The sequence below is a fragment of the Lepisosteus platostomus genome, chromosome 4 (assembly GCF_059453375.1).
Source record: "Lepisosteus platostomus isolate fLepPlt1 chromosome 4, fLepPlt1.hap1, whole genome shotgun sequence".
NCBI classification, from domain to species: domain Eukaryota; kingdom Metazoa; phylum Chordata; class Actinopteri; order Semionotiformes; family Lepisosteidae; genus Lepisosteus; species Lepisosteus platostomus.
The window spans coordinates 41,744,000-41,771,671 of NC_142614.1; the positions used below are offsets into that span (position 1 = coordinate 41,744,000).

Below are 27,672 nucleotides of genomic sequence, written 5' to 3' on the forward strand. Positions count from 1 at the left end.
AAATGAAGGTCCATCTTGTGTTAACAGTGCAACTTTGCAATTGAAAAGAGGCCATAACTGTTATTCTAAATTGTACTGGTCTATATACTGTAGACTTTGGTCTAGGTTAGGTCTTTTTTACATATTTCTGTCTGTTGGTGTTAAAACCATCCAGGTAACAGCAGATATGACACATATTCTATGATTTACAGATTATTAATTCAGTGGCCCGTTTAGAAATTCAGGATTACGCATGAGTTTAAATTTAATTTTTTTGCCTTCACCAGGACATTAGTAAATTTTAAAGTTCACGTGCTTTAAATAAATGGTTTATACATCCTCACTTGTTCCAAATTGTTCCAAATATTTAGCAAACTGATATGTAAGTGAAAGTATGTCTTTATCGATACTATCTGCAGTGCATGTCTGGCAGGCTGAAAAACACAAATGGTATTTCTGAGCATAGAGTTTTATGTATTTATTATAGCCACTCAGAACCCAAAACCTTATGAACTTGCTTGTCTTCATACACAACTTTTTTTGTTGTTTTAATAGCTTTGATTTGAGACAGGCATTTTTTTTACAAAATAATATACATGGTTTCATCAGAGAAATAAAGGGTCAGCAGTGTAATCAAAAATCTGTTAAACCTCATGATGATGTCATTGATTAAAAGAGTTGATTAACTACATTGCCTTGCAAAACTATTCACCCCATTTCAACGATGCCCCGTTTTGTTGAGTTACAAATGATGTTAACACATTTTTAAATTGAATGTTTTTAATCAAAGCTTGAATGTTCAAACTGAACACCTTTATGGATGAAAGAAGTTAAGTCAGCAAAATCTGCAAACAAAAGCTATAATACTCTGTTGGTCGCAGAAGTAGTCACCTCTCTGAGTGAATACCTGGTGGTAGCAACTTTGAAAGCAATTACAACTCTGAGTATTTTTACAAAGGTCTCTACCAGCTTTTCTCACATTCTTCTTTGCAAACTTACTCATACTGTGAGCCATTGGTTGAGGATCATTGATGTATAGCAAACTTCAAGTATTTCCATATATTTTTATCAGATTCAAATCAGGTTGTAAATGAATGACTCAAGTACATTAACCTTCTTCTTGTTAAGTCACTCAGTTTAGCTCTGGCCTTATGCTTTTGGTCATTGCTCTACTAAAAGGTGAATATTTGTCCCAGTGTTAGGTCATTAGCAGACAGAAGTAAGGTGTCCTAGTTTTCCTAAGAGATTCGCTCGTACTTTGCTCCATCCATTGCGTCCTCAGTCTTGACATGTTTCCCAGTCCCTGCTGGACTGGTCCTGGGTTATCATCCTCGATAAGAAAACACTGCCACAACTATGCTCAACAGTAAGGATGTTATGTTGCTGACTTCACGCTTTGCATTTATTATGATTCTTCTCATGAAAATAAGGTTTATGAAGGACAACTTCTTCTCAATTTAGGAAGTAATTTTTATTAATAACATTTTGATTTTTTTGGCTGATACTGGACATCAGTCACAAATTGACTTTCGTTAGTGGTTTTGTTCTTCGCTTGTTCTTTCACTTATTTCTATATTTCCCTAAATAAGCATCTGGGGTTTCACAATTAAATCCAGTTTAAAATTACTTAAAGAGAATTCAATTCAACTTTATTGTCATTAAACTTACATAGGTGCATAGTATAATGAAAAGTGTTTCTCATTAGTCACTCAGGTGCATTATATAAATAGGACAGAAGATAAGACAATAGACAGTAACACAATAGCAATAACAGTAACATGTAATAACATAACATAAGTAACATGTAATCAAGTATTCAAAACTGTGCAAAATTCCGCAAACAGAGAAAATATAACAGGACAAAAACAGTGCAAGGTAATTCTTGGAACAGTGCAAAAATAGTATGGTAAAAAATAGCATGGTTAATTAATAAATATTAAATATCATTACGACCGGTACAGTTTTACTGGGCTATCGAGGGGACAGTACAATTTCGGCTTACATGTGTGTGTAGTGGTGTAGGAGTACAGTCATTGTGGGTACAGGAAGACGTTAGGAGAGATCATAATATGGTGGGAGGGAGTGGGGGCGTCACCAACTTGACAACTCTGGGGAAGAAGCTATTTTGGAGTCTAGTTGTGTGCGACTGGAGTGACCGGAACCTTCTGCCAGATGGTAGGGGTACAAACAAGTTATGACTGGGGTGAGTGGGGTCAGACATAATTTATATTTTTATATAAAATATAAATTACATTGGCAAGAGAGCATTCTTGCCAATATAATTATTTTTATTCCATTTAGATTGCAGCACAATGAGTAATAGTTTATACAGATATTTGCTCATAAAATATTTGGTATTTCAAAAAACATAAAAAATATTTGTTTGATATTAAAAGGAAGTGTGACACATAAATTAATAAAAACAAACGCCACCAATGTGTCACCAATGTGGTGGTCTTCTTTGAAGTATATGCAGTAACTAACTTCCTCTACACTTTAACCTTTCTGTCACTTTGGAAAAAGTACCGTATATCTTGGTTGATCAGTACATTGATTAAAAAAAACTCCTGGTTCACTTTTGTACATCCAGGTGAATTCTGAAACATGGGATTTTCAATTCTGATTTGTGGCCATCTCTTGTGCAAGTATGCTTTTCTTTATTAATGATGAAAATTATACTGGTACCAACAGAATGATTTCTGATGTTTCCAGAACATTTTGTCAAAACATCAGGGAAGAAAATGTGGAAAAACAGACTGGAAAAACCTGTGACTGCAAAGTATCTCAAATTACTACAGAAAAAAATTGGTAATTTCAATGGAAACATGCAGTTATTAATTAGATAGTTATAAAATTAGTGGAGGATCGATAGAAGAGTAAGGTGGATGGATAATTTAAGTAACCTGGACAGAAGGCTTAATTGGTATTTGTAATCTTATACGTTCGATAAGTGTCTCTATTTAGCTATGGTGATGTTATTCAGTTTATGCTGTGCTTAGTTATCTCAGTTGACAGACAGTAACTAATTTCTATGAAAGTATTATTCTTACCAACCCAAGATACTGATCCAAGTATAGTGTTTGATAGGACACTGAGCTCTCACTTTATAGAGGCTGCTGATATGACACACTTTTCAGTTATTTGTATAGTCACTAAACAACAGTTCAGTTATTGAAAGTTTGGGTGCTATTTTTATTGATTTCGCAACCAAATTAATAAACTTTCCTTAGCATCTCTCAGACCTTTTGTCTTATGATAAAATTCTGAAGAACCACACAGCACCTTGTGTCAACTGTGTTGATTCATAATAAAAAAGTCACTGTACACTGCTGTCAATATGCGTACTTTATGAACCTTGAAGTTCTGCAGCATATGTGGTGACAATGTACGTTGAATCACTTTCCACAAATGTCTCACTAACGCAAAAAAGCGCACAATGTCTTGCAGATGGTTAGCATGTTGGAAGGTCATTGTGAAATGTGACGCTTCTTCATTGATATGAATCAGATTCTGTACCTTGAGTGTAATAAATAAAGGAAATGTGCCTGTAAAAAGGCATTTAGGGGTTCATGCGTACCATGTCAGTGGGAACTGGTATGTTAAAATTAAAATAACGACTTAGAAAATGCCCTGCTGTCACTGTATTCATGCCAGTAGGACTGTAAAACATTGAACCTCAAGTAATTTGGGCCTACAGTAATTGCTCTAAGTATTCCCATCTGAAGAAATGCAAACTTATAAAGTTGAACCCTATTAAATATGTGTGGGAACATTCCTTTGTATTAACACATTCTGTCCTCAGAAAAATTACACTTGTTCTCCTTCATTTCCTTTCCTTTTCTCAGCAGGTATTACCCTTAATATGGTTAAAATCCCAATCATATGCACAGTTTTGATCTGGGTCAAAAGATCAATGCATTTGAATCACTTTCTAATAAGTTGCTCAGGTTTTGTGCTTTCTGCTTTCTGTGTCTCCCTTCTTAATTTTCTGTATCCTTTATGTCAAAAGGCAAGTGGGAACGTCATTGCTGCCCTCCTTTCACTATCCAAATCTTTGTGTTCTGAGGATAAACCCATCCTGCCATAGTCAGCAAATTGTGGTTGTCACCAAAAACTTCACTTCACACTAAGACATTAACAATCTATTTTGATGCTAAATAACTTTCAAAATCCTGTTTGGTCAAGAAAATCAGGATGCAGTACAATGGTACTGTTATACCACTCTGGAGTGTTACAATTGTGGTGCTTCTTTTAGAGATGCAGAGGATAATACTAATTACTAGTTCTAATATTTCAGAATAAGGATATGTTTATGTCTTGAATGATACCTGTAAAACTGCAGATTAAATGTAGGCCAAGGCCTCAATTAAATCAAACCATCAGACCGGCAAATTTTAGTTTCCAATTTAGTTACAATATAAGCCAACACCAAATTCATAAGATGTTTCTCTTCACCATTCTATCACTTAGCATAACTACTTGTGACTGGAGAATTATTAGTGGTTTTGATTGGAATGCCTTACAAGTTCAAAAAAGAGCTGACGCATATCTGGAAAAAAAAAGAATTTAAATGTGTTGTAAAGACTTTCCATTTTGCTGTTTTTTGTTGTAGCATAAATGAATCCATCGATTTCAAAGGCTGTTTATCTGGTACTTTATATGGTGATCTTTGCTTTTTTGCCATGGCAGTTTGCCTCAGTATGATGTCTGCTGCCATTGTACACAAGGCTGCTCCCCACAGTGTAAGCTAAATACTGTTTGCTGTCCACAGATTAATACAGTATGTATCTTTTCAAACTGCATTATGTATCACCAAAGCTACTCATTTAAAAATGTAGAAATCTGCAGAGTTTAATATAAAATTAAGCAACCTTCAGAAAATTGCTCTTGGATGAACAATATTGACCCATTGTTAATTTATTTGTACAGTCTTCAATAAACGTTATGAATCAACTCACCTGAGGTGCAGGTAAAGTGGGTATCAGAAGTTTTCACCTCCCTTGCACTTTTGTGTTACAATAAATCCCTTGCATATTGTGTTACAATTTGGAATCAATGTATTTAATTGGGGTTTTTGCCATTGATCAACACAAAATTTTGCAGTACTTTGCTGTAAATTGCTGCCTTGTAGTACTGAGGCCCTGGGTTCAATTCCAGAAATAGGTACTGTCTGTGTGGAGTGTGTATCTTCTCCCTATGTTTGCGTAGGTTTCCTCCCACAGTCCAAAGACGTCCTGGTAGGTTAATTGGCTTCTGGGAAAACTGGCCTTGGTATGACTGAATGTGTGGTTTGCATCTGTGTAGATGCAGATTTAGGAATCCAAGGTGTTTATGCGGTTTGAATATGTAATTATATTTTAGGGCTTGCTTTCAGTCATCTGCATACTTATTTCAATTACACCTATCAGCACAAACAATCACTGATCTTCAATCTTGAGTGATGAAACTTGACCGTTTTCTTTAATTTGCTAATTTTTGTTTTCAGAATACACGGTTAGGCATTTTTCAAAGTAAAAGTATGTTGATGTATTCCTTATATTTCAAAATTTTAAGTGACATATTATTTAAATATTTTGGGACACTGATCAGATAAACATCCAAGAATAATTCCAGAGTGAAAATTGAAGAGGGTCACGGGTCCTGCTTAAGTCATGCACTTTTGTTTTGAAATCAGTTTGACACTAATTTAAAAGAAACTAGAGATGTATATGGCATTTTCCCAGCATTTGAAATATGAAAGAAATGCAACATGAATGAAGAAAGTAATCTCTGCTGAACTGAACAGTTTTACGTTAGGGAATGAAAATATACTAAACCGTATATTTGCAAGTTGTGTCTAAGAAATATGAAAATGCTATTTTTGTGTCAATTTCAGGAATTTTAATTTCAGAAAAAAATCTAAATTTGGCTAATGTGCTCTTAAAACCCATTTTTCAGTTTCTTTGTTTCAGTTTATCAAATCACTGTATTATTTTCCCATTGGGAAAAGAGAGTATGCTGTTTCAGTGCTCGGCAAAAACAAGACATAAGCTCATTGCCATTGTTGCCTAATAGTGTTAGATTGCACTTTTGGATGTCAAACTGGGGATTGTTTTTGTCCAGCTGGAATGTATAATTAGTTGCTCCTGATGATATCTTTTTGTTACTTAACATTAACCTAAAATACAGAAAAGGGAACATAAGAGAATCAAAGAATGTTAGAACAACATGGCTGTAGGTTGTCTGGAAAAATAATATTCTGTATTTGTTTTTTCAGTCAATAGTTTACAAAATTTAAGCTTGGCTTCCTATTAAGAAAGTGTTTCTTGTTAGTTGACCCTGATTATAACAGATGTGTTTGTTCACAGCTTTCTCTGATGGTGTATCAGATGTTTTTCATTTTTATGAGTTTTAAATTTGTTTTGTTTCTATATTACTAAAAAGTAGATTTTATCGTCTCTTAAATAAATTAAAGAACTTTAGACAAGTACATTAACCATTTATAAGTTTTGTTAGCTGAGTTGGAAATCAACAAGTCTGTTATTTAGCTTTTGGAAATAATCAGCATTTGTCAGATGATAAGTCTTGAGTTTGAACATTCTCGCCATTATTTTAAACCCACAAACTATCACCCAAAACTTAATCAGAAACAGTTAACAAATAACAATCATGGATTATTAGTAATAGTATTAAAATAAAAGCAGAATATGTTGAATGTTACAAATTATAAAGCAAAAGAAAATCTGTGATTTAGACTGGCATACCAGAGCAAAACAAAAAATATTATGGAAGAATTTACATGGCAAAAAGCCAAAAATTAATATTGCATTTCCATGAGTCAAAGAACATGAGTGCACACATGAATCCTCTCCACATATTGTACATACTGAATCATAGATGTGAAAAAGTCAGCACATGCATCCAGACAAACACAGGAATCTCACAATGTACTGAACATACACATACTCAAGCACTAGAAATCTAGTTTCAACTCATATAAGCTGAATATAAAGAAGAAAAAGAACACTTAGGATGACAGACACTCATGTACAGTGCAATCATGACAAAAGTATTTTAACTGCTTAGGGTAGACAAACCAATTCAAACCCAACTCTTGCAACCATTCCAAAATCATAACATTTGTCAGATTTTGGGTACCCACCTACAGTATCAAAACACATGGGTTTTATTTTCTTCTAGCTGCATCTTGACACATCTTCAGGTATAATGGTAAGTGATGGCCATTTCACTCATTCAGTGTATTTTCATGCAGGCAGATATTCAATTACATTAAAATTGTTGGTATTCAGAATATGAATGAGACTCTAGAATGTAAACACCATATTTGAACATTCTGTAAGAATGGTCATAAATGAGAGGATGTCATGCAGTTCATCTAGCTTGTTTGCTTTTTCATTTTAAATATGAAAATCAGTGTTCTGAACATGAGTATTCCAAGTAAGATGTAATATATTAAGACGTTATCTCTTTGCTACCTTTGAAAGTGTGGATCACTCTATTCCCCTGTCAACACTCGCAGATCTAGGATTTTCTAGAATTTCTCACAATTGGCAATTCTCCTACCTTGCTGATCATACAGTATATGCCAGGACACCTGGCAAGATTCCCTTTCTGGTCCTGCTTCTGTGTCTTCCCCTCGGTACTGTCCTTGGTCCATTACTGTTCTTTCTCTTCAACACTTCTGTATCATTTTTATGCTGATAATATTCAAATATCTGTCTCATGGTCATCTCCTCCTAGACACATTGCAACCATCTTAAAATAAGGCTTTTAAAATCTTTTTCCACTCTGTATCTGCTTATCTATGGACCTTTCAGTTTCTCTTACTCTTGTTTCAACCATAACCCTTTCTCCTTCGTTTTCCACTAAGAATTTCAATGTCATTTTTAACCTTTCTGCCCTTTATTTTATCTTAGGTCACCCAGAACTTTTTTAAATGCTAAAGTTTATTTTTACAAATGATACTAACATTGGGAGATTGAATTATTGAAGACATACAGCAACATGTTTCTGGTATTATTATAATACTTATGTTAAGAACAGTAAATCAATCCCTGTATATGCAAAGATTATTTTTACAGGCAAAAATACTGGGCATTCTTATACTTTCCAATTCAAGTCAATGGTACAACTGGCTATTAAATTACATACTATAGAAAAATTTGATGACAATTAAATTGTTGCTGCTGGAAGAGGTGTTAGTGGGGCCAGCAGGGGGCGCTCACCCTGCGGTCCATGTGGGTCCTAATGCCCCAGTATGGTGACGGAGACACTATACTGTAAAACAGGCGCCGTCCTTCGGATGAGACGTAAAACCGAGGTCCTGACTCTCTGTGGTCATTAAAAATCCCAGGGCGTTTTTCGAAAAGAGTAGGGGTGTAACCCCGGCGTCCTGGCCAAATTTCCCAATGGCCCTTCCTAATAATCCCCCCCTATGAATTGGCTACATTACTCTGCTCTCCTCCCCACTGATAGCTGATTTGTGGTGAGCGTTCTGGCACACTATGGCTGCCGTCGCATCATCCAGGTGGATGCTGCACATTGGTGGTGGTGGAGGGGAGTCCCCATTACTTGTAAAGCGCTTTGAGTGGAGTATCCAGAAAAGCGCTATATAAGTGTATGCAATTATAATTATTATTAATTAATTAAAATGGTAATCAAAAAATTAATTAGCTTTTTGAGTACAGTTCCAGCATTTGATTATCCCTGCTTTTTAGCTTACATAAATGCTTCAGTTTGAAAATAGTACATTAATTTAAGTACATTAATGTTATTAGCAATTTCTCATAAATAGAAACATACGCCACATCTTATTTCTTGCATGTCTTGTCTGGGCAATAAAAGTATGGGCATGGTACTTCTGAAATCTGCTGGCGGAGCAGGTAGAGATGGTCTTTATGTAGTAATTCTTAACAGTATTTATTATTGTATTTAACATCCTGTTGTCAAGTGTCTGGAATACAGTTTGGTCATATTTATGTGTAGTCAATTCACTCTAGTGGTTTGTCTTTGAAACATAATCCTTTGGAATGATGCTCTTAGATGAGACCAAGGCAAAACAAGTACCTTTCTATAATTAAGACTGCAGTACATTTGACTAAATAGGTATTGGCATTGCAGTAATTTAAAATGAGATCATTGTTCATTAACAAATTATGGTTCTTTTCATTGAGACAATTATGCTTAATGAAAATACACCGAACTCCCCTGCAATCAACATTGATTTAAGTGCTCAGTAATCTTTAATGATGTCATTATCAACTAATCCTCTTCATGCCAAATGAAGTTACACAACCTAAAGACAAGGAGGGTTCAAATGCAAGCCCAGAAGTAAAGGAAGTCTTCAGGATTTTTTGGAAAGTTGAAAAACAAAAGATACAATACAGCAATCCCCAAGACCAAACTCATAGTTTTGTTTCACTTAACAAACATCATTATTGTGTTGCAAAGGAACAAGTAATAGGTTGTGTTATCCATCTTTTCTTTTTATTTGGATATTCTGGAATTAAAATACTGTAATGTTTTACGGTCTTCTGAGATCACAGGCATAAAATGTGTTTCTTGCTCTGGGACCCTAAATTCAAATTACAGTATGTATTTTATTTTTGAAATAGCAGGGACTGCTCTTTGTACTCTGAAAGGAAAATCTGGCAACTGCCTATTCAAATAAAGCACAAATTTGTCAACTTTTGAGATTAATAAATAGTTAACGACTCCCAGTTCATTTATAAAAAAAAACTAAAACATAATGAAGAACAGTCTTGTGGTTTTGTAAATTTTCAAGGCAAGTTCATGCAACATGTACTGTATGTTTTATTATTTTATTTTCCACTATATCACCACAATTAGAGTCAAATCATTTGAAGGTTCAGTCAATAATGCCAGGTTTTAAATAGAGATGTTAAAAACTTATTAATGTCTCTATTGTGTTTAAACACATCTCAAGTGCAATCATCCTTATCTTATTTATATACATTTATAACCCCTTGGACAAAATCATTAGGTGGCTTCTGAAAATCTGTATGAAGGATAATAGTTTGGCTATTGCAATGGATATTTTAGCTCCTATTACTATTACCCTTTAGATATAGAGTTCACAAATCAGTGTTTTAAAATATGTATTTTAAGGCCCTTTATTTTGCAAGTGTGGATATTGTCATTTTTGACAATTTGCATGTGTGTTTCTAACACAGTTTCTCTGTCTTGCATTTGAAAATTGCACAACACATGGCATGAAAACTTATGTGGTCCTGGTTGTTGTTAAAAGGATTAAATGGGCCAAATCCTGTACAAACTAATAATGCAGTGCTCAATAAAGGCTTACAACAATCTGTGAAGATGGATAGATGAAGAGCAAATTGCCAGAATAAAAGCAATTCTAGTAGTTATACTACTGTAAAGTCCTCTCTTGCATTGGTATATTTTGCATGGTCAAGTGCTCTCACTGTTTATAAGTATCTATCAATACCATGTTTCAGTCAGTTACCAGGCCAAGAAGGCAAATTCTGTTTGTAGTATATGTATGAAGGAGTGGCTTGTAACAGCAGTAGAGCACTGAAGAACAAAGTGGGGAAAGGTCTATTGCAAGGAACTAGTTGGTGGTAATATTCCACAGATTTAAGAACATAAACTGCTAAATGATATAAATTCTTAGTTGTGTGAACCATGTACCTCATTCAAAAATCAAATAAACGATATGAATTAGATATCAAAATTAATATGCATTAATGGTCAATTTGTGATTGTGAACTGGCTGTTTAGTACTCTGAGAGAAAGAATGAACATTACAAATGTCCTTATACACAACACAAAGCAAATTAGATATTATAGGTTAGCTGTTTAAATACCAAAGGCAAACAGTGGTCATGGTCAGATTCTCAATTAGATTTCTTACTAGGGGATGCAGACACCTGGAACTGTATTGTTTGGTTTAAGTATGTATTTTATTGAGGTTAGGAAACAGTATTAATTTAATAAATGTGTCATTGCATCACCCATACATTTATCCACTGTATACTGGGTTTCAAAGGTGAAGTATGTTGGCATACTAGCTGCAAAGAAAAAAGTAATTAATTACACAAAGAAAAATAAAAAGAAAATAAGAATTTCAGCTGAGCTTTCTTCCATAGCCTTAATTAGAGTAGGGATAAGAATATATTTTATCAGTCGGTCAGTGCCTTTTTTATGAGTGTCAGCTGAGCTTAAAAACTTACACAGATAGGCTAGGAAATGTTTAATTAAACATTGTTTTAAACTTCTTTCCAGTAGGGTGCTGTGGTCTTCATGACGTTGTTCCTAATACTGTAGGTCTTAATTAGTGAAGTCATGAGGTCATGACTAATGATGATGAGACCATGTACAGGAGGGAAGTAAGTTGGTTGGTATCATGTTTTGCTAACAACCACCTGGAGCTTAATATCTTTAAAAGAGTGGAAACCGGTCGTTGATTTCTGGAAAAATTCTCCAAAACCTGGTAATCAATGATATGGCTATGAGTGTGGTTTAGTCCTTTACATTTTGGGGTATCATGATCTCTAAATACTTAGGACAAGTATAACAAAGAAAGCACAGCACAGAATGTACTATTTGTGTCAAACAAAACACTTTAGTGTCTCTCAAACAATTCTGATACAGATTTTCACAGCCATTATTGAGAATATTTTGATTGCCTCTATAACTCTTTGGTTTGACAGTATGTCTGCCCTCGCAAAGGCAAACTGCAGTGTTGTCTGCCGTTGTTCTTGCTGTGCAGACAGTCATTGGCTGTCACTGATGATTTCTGCAATTCCAGAGCAAAGAAGTGGTGATGACCCCATGCACCCAGGTTACTACTTGTTTCATAAACTTCCCTCAGGAAAACACTACCTGTCTATTCAAAACCAGAACCACCCAGTATCTGAACAGCTTCTTTCCGAGGGCTGTGTTGTTACTTAACCAGAATTCCTAGTTACAGTATATGAACACTATCTTAATGATGACTATTGTCTTGTTTCTATATGTTATATTTAGATTTTCTGCTGCACAAAGCACTCCACAGTAAATTCCTTGTACATGAAATGTACTTGGCAAATAAAGGTGATTCTGATTCTCATATATCCTGTGCTGTATCTCCCCTGACATTCAAAATAATTTATCTTTGATAAACAAGCTAAGCACAAGCAGCAAAGCTCTGTACAGGGCTTCTAGTTCATGTTAGGTAGTGACCCTTAAAATGTTGTTATAGGATGATTGCACCACTATTCAACAATGTTGTTGTGTTGCACAATCATGGTTACCCACACCGAATCCAGGGATACTTTACAGTTTAATCTTGATTAAATGCCAGGGAAAAAGTTTTCAGACCCTTGCATGGTTTTCACACTTTGTTACTTTAAAGCTTGCTGTCATCACACTTTGAAGTAGCAATTAATATTCATTATATACATAACCTATTCCACACATTCAGAGCATAAACTGAGACTTACTGTGTCTTTCCCTTAGAGGTATTCAGTTTGAGCATGCAGATTGTGAATTAAAAATTGAGTTTTAAAAAATTGTCTGCTTTAATTTAAAATGTAATTTCACAAAATGGGTCACCATAGAAAGGGTCTGAATACATTTGCGAGGCACATTATGTATCCTTTTAAAAACCAGACATTCTGGGCAGTTTTATTTTGTTTGTAGTGTTCTGCTTCAAGTAAGTGTTAAAATATTTCCTGCAGTAAGCAGATATTTGTGTGTATTAAAGTAAGAGGAGGTAGGAATAAAAAAAATTGGCTGTTAGAATGCTGATACTGTTGAATTTCACCTTGGAGTACTGTTATGCTGTTCCTTGGAGACAATGTATTTAATCTCTTTCACAGCTCAAGTAAAATCCTGAAATAATTTAGAAATGAGATCCTCATTCTTGAGCACATACACTACTTTAATTAGGCACGTAAGTACAAATATTAAGTATAGTCAGTCATTTTTTTGTGTTTTGACAGTTGCATTAGGCAAAATAAAGTGTCCATTCCTAAGACTGTATACAGTATGTAAGGGATATAATTCTGACTCTCAATTAACAGTATTGTATAAAATTTACACTTCTAAATTTTGCACTGTATTCAAACCATATAATGTATGAACAACATTAGAGCTCTTTAATAATTAAAAATAATGTATACTGTAAGTGTGTATGGTTGTATTTATAATCAAGTGGTCCCACTTATTTACCTTTTTTTTATGTGTCCCTTAAATAGGAATCCGCAATTCTTAATATACTCAGGTCCACACAGCAAGGTCCACACTTAAGACCTTAAACATACAGTAACATACATGAACCCTCTGCAGTGTGCTCTGTCAGACTTTACTACATTTCCCAGGTGCGCCTCTTGCCAAACGTGCTAATGTTGCCAGCTCTTGGAAAGCCACAGAGGTTGTGATTGCACAGCAGGGAGGGATTCCCACCTCAAAAGTAATGTAACTTCACTGGTTAAAACACTCCGGGTTTTTGGTTTGGCGATGTAAAGAAATTTGTAATAAATGCTCATACAGTATGCCTGTCTTTAGAAGGGAGTTTGAGCTAGATCTGGTCATCCTTCGATTCTTAAAGCTGGAGTACGAACTAAATAAATTTCTATGTTTGCCTACTTACTGTACTACTTACTGTAAGTTATACATGTTGTTTATAGAAAACGATTTAGCTAATTTTTATGTTTATTGGCCAAATGCTTGTGAAAAAAAATAGATATTCTTGTATCTGAAAGTAGGCAGCATGGTGGCTAAGTGGTTAGTATTGCTGCCTTGCAGCACTGGGGCTCTGGGTTCAATACCAGGCCTGGAGTGCTATTTGCTTGAAGTTTGAATGTTCTCCCCTTGTTAATGAGGGTTTCCTCACGGTACTCCAGTTTCCTCCCACTTTCCAAAAACATACTGGTAGGTCAATTGGCTTCTGGGAAAACTGGCCCTAGTGTGAGTGTGTGCATGTTTGTGTCTGTGTGTTCTCTGCGATAGATTAGTGTCCTGTTCAGGGTGTACCCTACCTTGCACTCCTTGGTTGCAAAACTAAGCTCCAGCTCCCAAATTGGATGAAGTAGTTAGAAAAAGGATGGGTGGATCTCAAAGTTTGGAAAATGTTACTAGAAAAATCGAGATCCAAGCAGGTCTTTGACTCTATAGTGAATAAGCTTGGATATCATGGATATGTTGGTGAAAATTATTCAAAATGTATGTTTAATTAAAGAATGCAGTGATGGGAATCTGTTTAGTGAATTACAGAAAAACTATTTAAACCTATCGTTGAAAATGTCAAGATACAAAAAATACTTCTTGGAATTTCATAATCCATAAATGTCTACACACAAACACCATGAAAATATCTGACTGCCCCAGATTTGGAAATGAGATAGTACTTATTTGGGGTATACTTCCTGGCCATACTTAAATCCAATATTTCAATCTGTGTTGCCCTGAAAGGCGATAGAATATAAAATAAAATTTAAAAAATAAAGTGGAATTCCTGCAACACAGATAAGTTAGGTGTCTCAGAATTCCTTATGACAAGATTTTGTGTGCACACCCTCCACTATGGCACTGCTGTTGTGCTCTTTGGAAAGGTACTATATCTTAATAAAGACATACTCAGCTACTGTATGTAAATGGGAACATTTGTTAATAATAGCCCTGCAATGGCATCCCATCAAAGTGGTGTTATTAATGCTCTGTTAATGTACCACTTCAGAAACCTGGATGAGCTTCTAATCTTGAGTGTAACCTTCACATACTATACTTTTAGTACAAAAAATGAGCCCAAAGGACATGTCTTGGACTATATTCAGATTAATATTAGGATTAAGATACTGAATTGTTTGATTCATTTTCCAAATGAGCAAGACCATAAGAAACATTAGAACACGTGCAAATGAGAGGATGCCATTCAGCCCATGTAGCTCATATAGTGGTTACTATTAACTATTTAAATATATCATATAAGACTCCATTGTTTCTTGAAAGGAACAATAGTGTTGTCTCAAAAAACATGGCTGGGTAGTGGTTAGTTTACTGCAGTTCCCCAACAACTTTGTGTATAGTGCCTCCTGTTCTTATATGTAAAAGCTCTTCCTCTTAGTTTACTTAGTTTACTAAGTCACTGGTTCATATTTCACTGTTGATTCTGAAGACATACCTGTATATAGGTTGGCGTTTTGAATAATTTAATTGTATTTTCATTTTATCTTACAATTTTAACATATCACCATTTGATTTAAATTGTTCTTTTTAGGTTTGACTTTTTGTTGCTTCCCTCCAATTTTTTCCTATCTCTTGTCCTTGGGATTGTCCTACAGTATGTATGATGCTGTCATTCCAACTAAGAAGTGTATCATTGGTGCTAATGCATACCTTTAATTGATTGTGTGCTTGTTTAAACTTTTGTTTACATGTTTTGCACTCAGTTCTTAGTTTTGTAAATGCCTTGCTTCAAGCATCAATCACTTCAGAACTGTATTCAGTCTCTCTTCGACTTCTTAATTAGTTTTCTCCCTTATTTCTGTCCAAACAAAATGTAGTGGGTGATTAGTTTCTGATGAAAAGACACAGGTGGGAATGATACTGTATCTGACACTCCCCAATGAGTGATGTTTCTTGCTGCAGAAGTCCAATTGGTTACATTTCAGCTTACCCAGCTGAATAAGGGACATTTTAAAGCTCAGAAATTGGCACAGAATTGATACTAATTACAAATCCAGTTCAAGATTTAAAGTACACAAATTTAAAAATGTCCCTCACATATAACATTGAAATAAAATTACTCTGTGATAAAGAAATCGTCTGGAATTAAAAGACACAGAAGCAAGGGTTCGGTCCTCTCACTAGAAGAAATAACAATAGGGTCCCACCTGCTTAATCTGTACATTTCTTCTTGAGAATGCCTCTTTCCCATTTTATACTTGTACCATAGTTCATTTTTTGCTATCTGCAGGTAACACTTTGGTACTACGTACCAATATTAGATGTTTGGCAAGTCTGCGTCATATAGATATATTAATTATACATATTTAATATTCTCTATAACTTCTCGTTGTTTGCTAAATCTGGAAGGGCAGTAATACAAATTCATATATTTTAGTTTCATAACCCTAATTTGAGCACTCAATTCAGTTAAATTAAACTGTCATTATACTTACACAGGTACATAGTACAATGAAAAGTGTTTCTCATTAGTCTCTCAGGTTTAGTATATACAGAACAGCAGACAAGACAATAAAGAGTAAATACAATAACAATAGCAATGAAAACAACAAGATGTGTGGTGAGTTTTCTGGCGCACTATGGCTGCAGTCACATCATCCAGGTGAATGCTGCACATTGGTGGTGGTGGAGGGGATCCCCATTACCTGTAAATTGCTTTGAGTGGAGTGTCCAGAAAAGCGCTATTTAAGTGTAGGTTATTGTTGTTATTATTATTATTATTATTATTATTATTATTATTATTATTATTATTATTATTATTATTAAAACTTGTGCAAAAGTACACAACAAAGCATAATACAGCATTATCAAATAGTACAACTCAATCAAGAACAGTCTTATGTTCAAGTTCGGGTAACATTCAGTTGTCGGTGGTATGGTGTATGTAGTGGTGTAGGAGTACAGTCGTTGTGGGTACAGGAAGAAGTGAGGAGAGATTGTTGTGTGCGACTGGATCGTCTGGAACCTTCTACCAGATGGTAGGGGGACAAACAAGTTGTGACTGGGGTGAGTGGGGTCAGTCATAATTTTGGTGGCTTTTTTCAGACACCTGGTGTTGTTAATTTCCTGGATTGATGGTAAGGCATTGCCGATAGATAAGACTTTATTGATCCCAAAGGGAAATTGATGTGTTACAGCATTCCAGCCCAAGACAAGCAAAAACAGACATCAGAATAGACTAAACATTATACAAATGAATAAATAAAAATAAATACATTGGTGTGTGCAAAATATAATGATCATAGTCACTGTAAAAACAATAGAATATGTGCAAAATGTGCATAGGTTTATACAGATTGATTGTCCAAAAGTATAATGGAGCAACATGCTGTCCATAGACGAGCACATGAAGGGCTAACAGTCCTAGCCTAGGGCAGCGTTATACACCTTGACAGCCGCCGGGAGGAAAGACCTGCGGAAACGATGATGTTTTGGGCAGTTTTGACCACCTGCTGCAGTGCCTTATGGTCGGATGTGGTGCAGTTGCCGTACCAGACTGTGATGCAGCTGGTCAGTATGTTCCCCACCGCACATCTGTAGATGACGGTGAGGATCCGTGGATGCAGGCGTATTTTCTTCTGCCTTCTCAGCAAGTACAGCCCCTGTTGTGCCTTCATGATGAGATTGGAGGTGTTGAGTGCCCATGTAAGGTCCTCAGTGATGTGAACATTTGAATTTGAAGTTGTTCACCATCTCCACCACAGTCCCTTCGATGTAGATGGGGGAGTGGACTTTTTCTTGTCTCCAGAAGTAAACGATCAGGTCTTTAGTTTTGCTGATGTGGAGGTATAGGTTGTTGATTTTGCACCAATCTGCTAGTTGTGTTATCATTGTTAGGGATCAGGCCTATGGCTCATGCTTTTTTTAACTAACTTTTTGAGGTTTTCTTCATAAGCCTTTTAAATATCTAAAAATACTATGTCACATTTGTAACCCATTACTGCTGCAGCGTGTTGAATAAAGTCTGACTTAGTTCAGAAAGACATACCTTTTCTAATGATGACTGTCCCCGCAATCTTATTTTTATGTATATCATCAGAAGTTAAGCTTTTTTGTCTACATTAACTAGGTTCAGTTTTTTCATCCTTTTTTTAGAATGAACTACCCTTTTCTTGAATGACTGTTGGAAGCGTTTTGCTAATGTCCTGTCAATGGCGTTTCTCCAGTTGTCATTAAGGTAACAAGGGATGCTCACTTGTAACCATAATGACAATTGGAAAAATACAATTATGCATTGGAGGTTTTCTTTTCTTACTTTTGGTACATCTAACATTTTCACATCTTAGTTTTTATTGTTTAATATAGAATTTTGCTCATCCTCACAATGTGACTTTTTTATTTTTTCCTTGGAAATAATAAATAATAAATAGACCTAAATAAAATAACAGTTTAATACAACATCCATTTTCTTTTCAATAAACAAGTTACCTTAAAAAATACCTGCATAGTACATAGTCCTTGCACACTACTGTTTTCATCCAGCATTGAATCAGAAGTAATATTCACATTCCTGTAAACAGATGAAATTTGGAATGTTGTGAATGACAGCTACAAACAGAGCTTTGCGTTATTCAAAATGCATTGATTATTGTGTGTTTTGTTTCAACCCTGGCAGAACATTTTAGTCTTGGGTGAATGGGGATGTGTTTTTATCTGGCTTGAGATTAACCTCCCTGTGAACTGAAAATGGCAGTGTGAACACATAAAAAACAAGTGAGAGAGGACCTTAAATCGCTAGGCAGAGGGGACCTTACAAGCAAAAGGTGGCATGCACACATGTATTAAATTACTTTCTTAGTGATGTACTGTAATGTCTTGCCTACTGCTTTGCATTCATAGCACTCATATTCCTGGACAGATATCATGTTTGGACATCAATATATTTCCCTTATCTTTTTAATGTTATAAAGATTTGGTTTGGTTACCCATATTATGAAAAACTCAGACAACTGATTAATATGTTTATATACATTTCAATATAGCATTATCATTAGAACCTGGAATTTCACATTAATGTTAAGTGTCCAGTGGATTTAATGCAAAGAATTACTGATCCTTTTTAATATGTACATATCCCCCCAAGACCACCTAACTTTGTTTGTAAGAAATTATGATGTCACATCTCAAGCAATAGATGGATTGTGTTGGTAATGGCTGTTAGCCAGCACGATGGCAAAATTACAAAAAACACTTTACTACAGTAACAATAATAAATCCGTGCATAACACTTTTCATCCTACGGGTCCCAAAGTGCTTTACAGTACATATAAGAGGCATTCAATCCTGAACTTCAGCACCTACATGAATGATGAATGGCAGCCATTATGCTCCAGCAATCCCAGTAAACAGCAATTCAGGTGGGAAGAGAGAAATTTCTTCACTAACTCAATTGAATTAAGTGGGGATATACAGTACACTGTTTAGTCTAATACAAGCAAAGAATGGAATTAAGTCGGGACACCTGGATTAACACCCATACTCTTCTAAACAGCATCATTGGATCTTTTTTGATCAAGTAGTCAGGATGTAATCAGTAATCAAGTAATCAGATTCAATGAAAGGACATCTGTTTCTAAAGTACAGTATCCTCGTTCATTATACTGGAGTCTTGGTTTGAAATTTCTAGTTGGTGTACCAACCAAACTTACAGCAGCAACCAGGTTTTCCTAAGAGGTCTGCCATCCCAATACAGCCCAAGCCCAGCCTTACTTAGCTTCTGAAATCTGACAACATCAGGCTACATGGTGATTATGCTGCTATTTATATTGCTGAAGGCATCTCTGGACTAACTCCAAAATACTGACATAAAGAAGAGTGCTTACAGTTTCTACATTAACATTTCAAAGACCTTTTTGCAAATTTAGACCTTTATTGCAGTTCAAGTGTCTAGTTGGAATGTAGAATTGATGCCATAAACGTAGACCATTCAAAATGACATTGGATCATGATACGGAATTTATGGAAAGTAGTTATAACAAAACATGCAATTCTTGTTTCTTGGTGATGACAAAAATTCAGATGTGAAGGCAACCTATTTTGTGGAATTCACTAGCAAATGTGTTTGGCTAACTGCTACAACACAGTATTGTGCCAACAACTGCAGTTTGCAACAAGGAGGATAACTAAAATTTTGAAAAGGTCAAAGTGGGAGTTACTAATAGAGAAAGAATGAGGTTTGTTGTTTATGCCCTCTAACTATTTGGCCAGATAAAACATTAGAATGAAAGCAACATTTATAATCTTATGTTTCTCTTCCTCTTAGTTATCTCCATAAAGGCCATTTATGCTATTTTGCCACTTACACTAGCCATTTTGCAGTTTCTGCAAATAATGCAGTGTAAATAAAGTAAAATAAATGCTGTCAGCAAAAGGTGAGCACACAGATAGAGATGATGAAATGCTTGAATGATGCCAGACACCAGTCACTTTTGTCAAATATGATTCTTATGTGAATCATTAACATAGAGGTCCTTTCTTCCCCTGTCAAACTTCCCTGTCCATAGTAAATGAATTAGTTGGGATATTTGCCCATAGTTTGTCCTCACAGTAAGTTGAGCCAATGTATTAAACCAAGTAGGAATTGCTACTCTGGCAGCACCCAGATGAGTTTGTTTGAAATTTATTAAGGATGGCACAGTGGTGTAGTGGTTAGCATTGCTACTGCTCAGTGCTGGGGACCTGAGTTCAATTCCTGGGGTGCTGTCTGTGTGTCTGTGTGGATTGTCTGTGTTTTCCCTGTGTTTACATGGATTTCATCTGGTGCTCTGGTTTCCTCCCACAGACTAACAACATGCTGGTAGGTTAACTGGTTTCTGGGGAAACTGGTCCTGGTGAGTGTGTGTCTACAGTATGTTTGTGTCTATATGTGCCCTGGCATCCTGTCCAGGGTATATCCTGCCTTGCATCCTTTGGTTGCTGGGATAGGTTTGGGCTCCCCTGTAGCCCTGTGTTGGATAAGTGGTTAGAAAATGGATGAATGTATGTTTATTAAAAATAACTGATTTTATTGATCCCTTTAGTTCAGCAAGAAGAAATGTTTATTGACCTTCTTTCAGGTCTTCTCATTCTGGGCCATTAGAAAAACATATAGCTTATAGTCCTCTTTGTATGTGATTTATTTTTAAACACAAAGCTACAGTACAAAACTATACTTTTGTGAAGATATACAGTACTATGCAAACATTTATTTTCCTCTTTCTATTTTGAACATTCCAAAATAATACTGATACACCATATACTGCTAACTCAGCTAAAAAAAACAATGTATTATTTGGTATGCTTAAGTGCTAACATGGCCACCAAAGAGTCATGGCATGAATCTGATTGAGACCACAAGGGATTACCATGAGTCAGAGAATAATAAGAGGAATCCAACAAACTTTGGAATGTTTTACAAGACATTTGGTTTAAAATTCCTGCAACAGTCATACACTGGAAACATGAAGAAGTGTTACAGCCAAAAAAAACAAAGGGTATAAATACATCTGAAGTAAACTATTATATTACACCTTCCTTCCTTACAGTTTAAATTTATGTTTTAAGTGATCATTAGTAAAAAATAATAGCAATATGTTAGTCAATCAAAGCCTATAATTAACCCATTCCTATTTACAGTACTGTATATTTAAGTGTCTTTTATTAAGTGTCTTTTTATTAAGATGACACTGAGAAAGTGGATGGTGTGTATAACACTATCTCTAAGCAGCGACCATGAAAAAGGTTAATTTGGTAATCTTTAGTGTGAATCACCTGTTTTGCTACAGTTGTATATGGTGTACAGCTGAGTGTTTACCTCATGTCTGCTTTTTCAGACAGAGGGTATAAAAGTTAACACAGTATTGAACTGTCTAGACTGAGATGGGATTCTGTAAGTCACTACTGGGATGGAAAAATGGCTGAGCAGAAGGTGACATTATTGAACTGCAGTTGTATCACAGTATAGTGTGTAAAAGAGCTCAATAGCTGCCTCATAAAGACTAATTGAGCACAAATTATTGAAAGCGTATAACTAATGATTTTGTTTAACACTTTATGATCAGTTATTTTTTTCACATGGGAAGACAATATTGTTTTACAATTTAAAGTTAAATAAGCAAAGAGCAGAAATATTTTTTACAGAGGAATAAAGCTCTATTTAAAAAAATAATTATTTTGCTTACCGACAAACATTAAGTAACATTAAGTAAATGATTTCAGTTAAGGAAAGTCAATTAAATTACTGTTGAATACAAAGACGATGGAATCATTAAATTTATTCAAGGTGTGGCAAAAACATTATAGACAAGATTCGTAGAAAAGTTAGATATTCTGTGAGTGATGTGCCATTGCTTTTTTCTCTTTAATACAGCAACAAAGTAGTGCTTTCAAAAATAATAATTTTTCAATTTGTTACATTTTTTGCTTAAAATTCACCTGCCTTCTGCAATATCTGTAATAATATCCTGCATTACAGAAGAAATCTGAACTTCAGTACTTTGTGAAGAATTGTATATAAAGTATATATGTTTAAATAACTAAGCAGCAAAACATCTGATCTGTTGGCAAATGTTTGGTGAGACTGAAAGTGACTCAAATGAAATATTGCAGAAGGTTTGTATTACTGTATGCTTAAAATGGAACTAAAAGGAATACCTCAGCAAGAGAATCTACCAGTTTAAGCCTCTCTTTATATATAGTACTGTACATATTAATTGGCATATGTGAACCTAGTTACCTGTTCCCAAGCCTGCAGCGATAAACTAATTCTATATTTTATAAGGTGTTACATTCTTAAATTAGTACACACTTTTACCGGAGCTGTTACAAGTGTCGTTGCCAGCATCAACTTCCCATAGCATCTCAGTGCCAGTTTTCTTTTGATGTTGTTTAGATGGGTAATTATGAGCTCGCTATTTGGCAGTCTGTTGTAATTTGCCGACTAGTCTCTGAAACATACAACTACTGTGTGTGGGTCTGGACGGTGGCTTTGTACTGTAGCCAAAAATGTAGGTTTTCCTTGAGTGTTTCAGGAACACTTTCATAGAATTACTTTGTATTTCAGCATTAATATACACTAGGAGATCTTTATTCCAAGGTATTAATAGAATCAGTCAATTATTGTTGACATGTGTTTCTCAATAGTAGGAGAAAACTCACAAATAAAAAACACATTTTTTAGAAAACATACTATGAAATTAAGGACATTATTAGCTGTCATCTTTCAGTCATACTGCATACTATAAGTCAAATAATGTATTTGAAGGAATATGGATGCGAGGAAGATTACAAATGTGAAGATCTATGCCCAATTGGATGCAAGAATACAGTGCCTTTCAAAAGTATTCAGTCTCCTGCAACGTTTTCACATTTTGTTACTTTGACATTTGCAGTTGTGATACTATGAAGTACCGATAAACATTTGATACATACACAACCTACTCTACACATTTGAAGCAAAAAACAAAAAAATAAAATGGTTATGAAAAGTAATTTTAGCATAAGTATTCAACCGATTTGCTTTGGCAAAGCTAAATTAATTTAGATGCTCAAAATTAACTTATTATTTAGCCACACAATCACTTGAGTGGGCTATGTGTACAATAAAGTGCTTCTCAATATTTCAAAATACAAATACCTGTTTCTGTGAGGGTCCTTTGTCAAGCAGTGAATTTTAACCAAAGACGTAACCGTGGTGACTATGTAGTTTTCAAAGCAAGTCTCTTCAAAAAGCACACATCAGAAAGGTGCAAGAATATCAGTCTTTGAATATCCCTGTGAGCACAGTCTATTGAGTCATCAAGAATTGTACCTGTTAATTGAATTCATATTGTGGCAGATGCTGCCTAGATCAGGCTATTCCTCCAAACTAGAAGCCAACAAAGCAGTTAAATGTTTAGGGAACTCACTGTGAGCCAAAGACAACTTTGAAAGAGCAACAGAGCTCAAAGGATGAGATGGGTCAATGATATCCTAGCCTGCAGTATACAGTATGTCAAAGTGGCAATACCATTTAAAATTGTACATGTAGTGTGCAGCAAAGCATACAAGTGCTAATGAAAAACATTTGTGTTCAAATGAGAAAACAAATTGTAATTTTGGTGTAATTGCAAAGCTTTACTTCTAACACAAAACAACACCATCCCTACATTAAAGCATGGTGTGGCAGCCTCATCCTGTGGAGATGCTTCTCTTAATTAGGAATTTGAAGCCTGAAGAAAAAATGGACAGCGCAAAGTACAGGCAAATATTAGGGGGGAAAAACTATTTCAGTCTGCTGAAGACTTAAAACTGGGGTAAAAATTTACCTTTCAGGAAGGCGGTCATCCAAAGCATATGGCCAGCTACATGGAAGTCGCTTAAGAATTAGAAAGTGAATGTGCTTAACTGAAAGTGAGCCACTCCAAGTCCTGACTTAAATCCTATTGAGAATATGTTGACTTAAAAACTGCTGTCTATCAAGTAACTCATGCCTGATCTCTATATGGCACTGTATGTATCAGTTAAAATGGGCAGGTTCTATTTGCATTTGACGTTTTGTGTTTGAATCTTATCATTCTCATCTTAAACAAGTTGATTAGAAATTTGCAATTTTTGTCACCAGTATTGTTATTGGTTTATCCAGTGCACAAACTGAATGGACTAAACCTGTGTGGTATTCATCTAAACATAAAGCAGTTGAACAGTGCATTTTGTAACTGGATTGAATACAAAAATGTTTTAGAAATCATTACTCTAGTTAATGGTGATGTTTAATGTCATCAAAAACTTTTTCACTTTGTTCAAGAATATTTTTATACCGGGTTACTCCTGAAGACTAGGTGCTCTTACAAAATGTGTTGCGAGTATCTGTCCTTTTGCAGATCTAATTTTACATAATTCCATTAAGCCTTAATTGTTATTAGGTTAAATACCTTCACTTCAAGAATTACTGTAAGTTATTAGAATGTCAATATATGCATCTGTATAAACCTGGAATAAATAGTATTGATTAAATCTGTTTAAGTTTATTTTAAGTTTTGTAAAAAAAAAGTGCTTCTTACAGTGAAACAGCACTTAGATTATAATTGATAAATCTCAGCATTAACTGAATACTCACTGTGTTGCTGTTGAATATTCTTTTCATACATTTTAATAGAAGCATTTCCTGAGAACGTGTAAGTGAGGCCATGTGGAGTACTGTTGCTTATTTTACTGTTTACCTGGTTTGACTCACCTTGCATAATAAGCCTTTTTGTATTTAACTATTAAAAAGAAACAAAAAAATGTAACACACGAAAGAGAAAAAATATCTGATTCATAAAAACGAGGTTGTGCAACATAGCCCAAGGGGAGAAAAATCATCAAAGCCAATGGATTGCTTCCTGTTTAGTATACTTCATGTGTTTATATTAGGTACAAGTATATTTTGATGGTAGACCATTATTGTTCGATAGTGTGGCTATTTTTCAACTCCAGCTGTGTTAGTTCATTAATTTAATGCTACACTTGAAGTGTGATCTTTCAAATAAAAATGCACTGATTGAAGGGATGTGATTTTAAGAGGTGTCTAAAACCCTCAGTTCAACTTAGGTTGATTTAGTTTATGTCTGGCAGTAAAGCACTATAGCTGTTGACAGTAACATTTCACAAACATATGTTCACTAGGCCAACAAGTTATTCCAGCAAGAACCTTTTTATATTTGGAGACACTCTCAAAGCTAAATATTGGACAGAGTGAATTAATAAAAATCATTAATAAAAGCATGAAAAAAATTATTTGACTAATGAAATCTGTCTTATCGGAGTTGTAAGTACTCCTTAAATTCTTGATTTGTTAAAATCATGATTTATTTTCCTTATTCTAGGCATTAACAGTATGAAAATCTGCACAAATATATGATATTGGATTTCCACAAATATACAAAATATAAGTTTGATTCAGGACACCATTTACGTTTACAGGTATGATACTGTAAAATCAGTTTCAAAGTATAGTCACAAGCAAAAAGTCTTGACATCCTTTGGAAAAAGAACTATTCATTTAGTTAAACAGACATATCTATAGAGTTGCAGACATATGGTACTGCCACCCCCCGTCTGAATTAGGTTAATTAATTTGGAATCTTTCATGCTGCCTCCTGCAATCAATCAGTATTAAATTTTGAAAATCAATTACCTTTTGATGACTACACTTTAGGAAACAATATTTAATAAGGTAAATTAATCTACTGTCAATGGGGATGTGAATACTCCAGTGCAACTGTGCATTGTTAACTATTCTATAACTTATCACTAGGACATACATCAAATTTTTAACAATGAGCTTCCAAGGAGATCTGCAACTGTGTTGAACATCACCTATTTTACAGTACAAATAATTTACTGATTTTCTTTCTCATTTGTAGGATGATTGTTATGATCTTAAAGGTCCTGATCATACATAAGCCATCATTTGAAGGTTTGTACTCAGCACACACTCATCATGATATCATATGAGCATGTAAATGACCATGTGCATTTAATAAGGATTATTATGTTCATATACCCATCCCATCTACTCTTTCGTGGAAAGACATCAAAGGGAAAAGACAAGAAAATTCCACGGTAACCCTGGTCACCGGAAAGCCCTTGGTCAATACGTCAACAGCCAATTATCACATTGGGAGACAATGAAACTGTTCAAAGGGGATTCAATTTTTCTCGGGCCGCCTAGATGTCCATAGAGCAGCGTTGACCTGAATGTGTAACCAAATCATGAAAGAGCCTGAGATAAACCCCCTTTTCTATCTCCCCCAGCAACCTAAGTGCTTAGCACTTGGTCTCACATTCCCACAATCACAGGATATTTCCAGGTAAGCCTGGGCTTTGGCAGCTCTTGCTTCATCTCCATTACATTTTGTATTTCCTTTGTTATTAACCTGACACCAATTACAGATACTGAACTGGATATGTAGTCTGGGTCCCTTCAGGACAAGTGAGTCGAGCGTCTCTCAGCTAAATGTGGTTAAAGCTGCAATAAAGATCTGATGTTTAATTTTATTTGTTTACCTACCTCCCGAGCATATTTTGTTCTAAAATCCATGTTAAAACATTATAAATATCTTAAACATAATGAATAATAGCTTCTCAACCACTCAATTCTAAAATACAATGCTCTCCGACTATCTAATAATAGTCCGTTTATTGGCTAGAACCTGAGGCATTATGCATCATTGTATTTTGAAGCCTTTGTTTATTCCTGGTCCTTTTCCCTCCATTTCTCTGAGACGGTTTTGCTTTGAGAAATAGGCTTGAATGTCTCGGGGAGTGAGACTCTGAGGGTGGGCGACAGTGGGCAGTTTGTGTGGGCATGCTGCCTGGCTTTCCCACACGTCTCTGTCAATGTGCCTGAACCTTGACCTGCATAGACCACCGTCTATCGGGGTGAGAGGGTAATTCAATCTCCATGCCTATTCAGTTCAGGACTCCCTTTGAGGAAGGACCTCCAGTTGTGGTAAATCCTATTCCATTGTTTCTGATCCTTGCAGGGTGAATGGCTGCCTGGCAGAGACTAAGTCGAGACTTCCGAACTCACTTCACATGTGACCTTAACCAAAGTCCAACTCTGATCAATGGTGATCAAACACTGGGATTTTGTTTCCACTTTTATTCTATTTATCTGAGCCTATCGAACTCATGATGTTTTAAAAATCCAAAGAGCACTGTTCCTTTTTGCTTTTAGTTATTATTTAGTGTTATTATTAACATGCTTGTTATTGTTCATGTTTCTGTTGTTATTTCTGTGGTCTTTGATACGTTTTGCCATGCAGCTGATATCCTTTTTTTTAAGGAGCTACAGTTAGGATAATATTGCTTTCTTAACAAAAACACAAATTTGTTTGGGTTACTAAAGGGCAGACTTTATCACAAAAATAAAATGTGTTAATTAAGAGTTCTACAATTATTTTAGCCATGTGCGTCAAAATTTAAAAGCGATAACAAATCCAAAGGCTTTAATCATTATTTGATATAAATGTTGAAACCTGT

General features: G+C 35.2%; 1 protein-coding gene across 5 annotated transcripts in view; it reads left to right on the top strand.

Annotated features, from left to right (window-relative positions):
* The window catches only part of arl15a (ARF like GTPase 15a), a 228,333-nt gene that overhangs the window by 174,267 nt on the left and 26,394 nt on the right, over positions 1-27,672 (top strand). The window contains exon 5 of one of the 5 annotated variants that reach the window (XM_088629511.1): positions 26,052-26,104. The exons of the other annotated variants lie outside the window; for them this stretch is intronic. Within the exon in view, the coding sequence (XP_088485637.1) occupies positions 26,052-26,090 (39 nt within the window). The 3' untranslated portion in view covers positions 26,091-26,104. The remainder of the gene's footprint in view (positions 1-26,051; positions 26,105-27,672) is intronic. 5 annotated transcript variants of the gene reach the window in all.